This window comes from Leptodactylus fuscus, chromosome 6 (assembly GCF_031893055.1).
Source record: "Leptodactylus fuscus isolate aLepFus1 chromosome 6, aLepFus1.hap2, whole genome shotgun sequence".
NCBI lineage: Eukaryota > Metazoa > Chordata > Amphibia > Anura > Leptodactylidae > Leptodactylus > Leptodactylus fuscus.
In genome coordinates, this window is record NC_134270.1 from 174,867,153 (window position 1) to 174,870,840 (window position 3,688).

At 40.5% G+C, this 3,688-nt stretch overlaps 1 protein-coding gene across 1 annotated transcript in view; it reads left to right on the forward strand.

The window, feature by feature from the left end:
* CD22 (CD22 molecule) overlaps window positions 1-3,102 on the forward strand; it is an 83,836-nt gene extending 80,734 nt beyond the window's left edge. The window contains exons 22-23 of the mRNA XM_075279188.1: window positions 2,684-2,753; window positions 2,965-3,102. Coding sequence (XP_075135289.1) covers window positions 2,684-2,753; window positions 2,965-3,102 — 208 coding nt within the window. The remainder of the gene's footprint in view (window positions 1-2,683; window positions 2,754-2,964) is intronic.
* Window positions 3,103-3,688: the final 586 nt, after the last annotated feature.

Consider the following 3,688-nt stretch of genomic DNA (forward strand, 5'->3'; position numbering starts at 1 on the left):
CACACCTTCTCCAATCTCTGTCGCCTGCTGTCACTACTTACCTTACTAAAATATTTAACCTCTCTCTCTCTCTTCTGGAATCTTCCCATCCTCCTTCAAGCATGCTGTTATAATCCCGCTATTGAAAAAACCCTCCCTGGACCCATCCTGTGCTGCTAACTATCGACCCGTCTCTAACCTCCCTTTCATCTCTAAACTCTTGGAACGCCTGGTCTATTCTCGTTTAATCCGCTATCTCTCTGCTAACTCTCTGCTTGACCCCTTACAATCTGGCTTCCGCGCTCTGCACTCTACTGAAACGGCTCTCAGAAAAGTCTCCAATGATCTCCTAATGGCTAAATCCAATGGCGACTTCTCTCTTCTTATTCTTCTGGACCTCTCTGCAGCTTTTGACACTGTTGACCATCATCTCCTCCTCACTATGCTCCGCTCAGTCGGCCTCAATGACACGGCGCTCTCCTGGTTCTCCTCTTATCTCTCAGACCGCACCTTCAGTGTATCATTTGCGGGCTCTGTTTCCTCCCCTCTTTCCCTTGCTGTTGGGGTTCCTCAGGGCTCGGTCCTGCTCTTTTCTCTCTACACAGCCCCCATTGGACAAACCATCAGCAGATTTGGCTTCAGGTACCATCTTTATGCTGATGACACCCAATTATACACATCTTCCCGTGACATCACCCCTGCACTCATACAGAACACCAGTGACTGTCTCTCTGCTGTCTCAAATATCATGTCCTCTCTCTATCTGAAACTAAATCTCTCCAAGACTGAACTACTACTGTTTCCACCATCTAATAGATCTGTCCCTGATATATCCATTGCAGTCTCAGGCCTTACTATAACTCCTAGGCAGTAGGCCCGCTGCCTTGGGGTTATGTTTGACGCAGACCTTTCCTTCACCCCTCATATTGAATCACTCGCACGTTCATGTCACCTCCACCTCAAAAACATCTCTAGAATACGCCCTTTCCTCACCAGAGATACACTAAAGACACTTATTGTCTCTCTGATTCATTCTCGCCTTGACTACTGTAACTCCTTACTAATCGGTCTTCCCCTCACTAAACTCTCCCCTCTACAATCTATTCTGAATGCAGCGGCCAGGCTCATCTATCAGTCTAGATGCTACAGCGATGCCTCCGGTCTGTGCCAGTCACTACATTGGCTGCCTATTCAATATAGAACAAAATATAAAGTTATCCCCCTCCCCCACAAGGCTCTCCATAATGCCGCACCTCCATACATTTCCTCCCTCATCTCTGTCTACCGCCCAACCTGTGCTCTCCGCTCACTCAATGACCTAACACTTACATCCTCTATTATCAGAACCTCCCACGCTCGTATACAAGACTTCTCCCAAGCTGCACCACTTCTCTGGAATGCTCTACCCCGGACAATCAGATTAACTCCCAATTTCTACAGTTTCAAACGCAAACTAAAGACACATCTTATTAGACAGGCCTATCACAATTTCTAACGTAAACCTTTAACCCTCCTCTGTCCCCGCTCCCACATTACCCCACATGATATGATGTCATCTCAGGATAACTTTATAGGTCCAAGCTCCATCCACATGTTACAGGACACGACTGGTGACGGCTCATAAAGTTTTATGTTTGTGTAATGACAGTCACCTCTATTACAGAAGTGTCTGACCCCTGTATAAGTAATACCGCCCCTGCTACCTCTTGTGTCACCCCCCTCTACCTTATATATTGTAAGCTCTTGCGAGCAGGGCCCTCAGTCCCATTGTGTGAAATGATTCTCTTTGTAATGTATCTGTCTGTATTTTAACCCTACAAATTATACAGCGCTGCGGAATATGTTGGCGCTATATAAATAAAATGTATTATTATATTATATAGATAGATAGATAGATAGATAGATAGATAGATAGATAATAGATAGATAGATAGATAGATAGATAGATAGATAGATAGATAATAGATAGATAGATAATAGATAGATAGATAGATAGATAGATAGATAGGAGATAGATAGATAGATAGATAGATAGATAGATAGATAGATGATAGATAGATAGATAGGAGATAGATAGATAGATAGATAGATAGATAGATAGATAGATAGATAGATAGATAGATAGGAGATAGATAGATAGATAGATAGATAGATAGGAGATAGATAGATAGATAGATAGATAGATAGATAGGAGATAGATAGATAGATAGATAGATAGATAGATAGATAGATAGGAGATAGATAGATAGATAGATAGATAGATAGATAGGAGATAGATAGATAGATAGATAGATAGGAGATAGATAGATAGATAGATAGATAGATAGATAGATAGATAGATAGAAAGGAGATAGATAGATGGATAGATAGATAGATAGGAGATAGATAGATAGATAGATAGATAGATAGATAGGAGATAGATAGATAGATAGATAGATAGATAGATGATAGATAGATAGATAGATAGATAGATAGATAGGAGATAGATAGATAGATAGATAGATAGATAGATAGATAGGAGATAGATAGATAGATAGATAGATAGATAGATAGATAGATAGGAGATAGATAGATAGATAGATAGATAGATAGATAGGAGATAGATAGATAGATAGATAGATAGATAGATAGATAGATAGATAGATAGATAGATAGAATGAAGGAGCATCCACCAGATCACATTGACTTCATGTTTTCTTTTTAGAACCAAGCCAAGTCCTCCGGATCCGAGTGACATCTACAGTATAGTGAAGAAGCCTAAGAGCACAGCAGAGGTAACGTGTACTGACAGACTATAGACAGCGCTTGTGTTATTACTGCATATATATATATACTCACCTGAGGACATTTGGCCCCATAGCCTTGATTTTTGATGACAATGCACTAGAGTCTATTACCACCATCCCCCCCCCCCCGAAGTACTGCTACATATAGACACCGATGTGTAATACTATATATTGACTATATATTGTTCTGCTCTTCTAGTATGAAAACATTGAGTCTTCCAAGATAACCCAAAACGAACCCCAAGATGAGATCCACTACTCCACCATCACCAACCTGAACAAGGGCACGGTGCGGGAGCGGAATCCGGAGGTGGAATATGCCATGTTAAAACATTGACAAAATACTTTGTAAGCTTCTGAATGGACAAAACAGGGTGTTATTTTTGTCAGCCTGATATTGTACCTTTAAGGGTCTTTGTACTTGCCTTTAAACATACAAGATGTTGTGCAGCGCTACTACTGGTGATAGGGATCTGACGGAGTTGGCGAATATGTAGAACATTATTGTGTTTCAAAGCTCAGACCTCAACAAGACATGGACTAGGGGGCGCTGTTGTATTTGCATCTATGGCAAGTGTTTCTACATGGAAATGGTGGGAGTAGCAATGAGCGAACCAGTTCGGATCGAACCGTATTTGGCACAAATTTTTCAAAAGTTTAGAATTTGGTCCATAGAATTAATGATTTGGGTCGAACCATATTTGACCTGAATTTTCCAAAAGTTTCAGATTCGATCTGAACACCAAAGCACCTCCCCTGGGCATTTCATTTTTGGTTTGTGAAGAACTTATTGGACCTGAAAGAAATTTTTGGATTTAATCCGAAACAAAACAAATCATCAGAGGTTTAGTGGTAAGTGGTACAACGATAGCGGAAGACGAATTCTACCAAGCAAATTGTAAAATTGAAATTTTACAAAATTT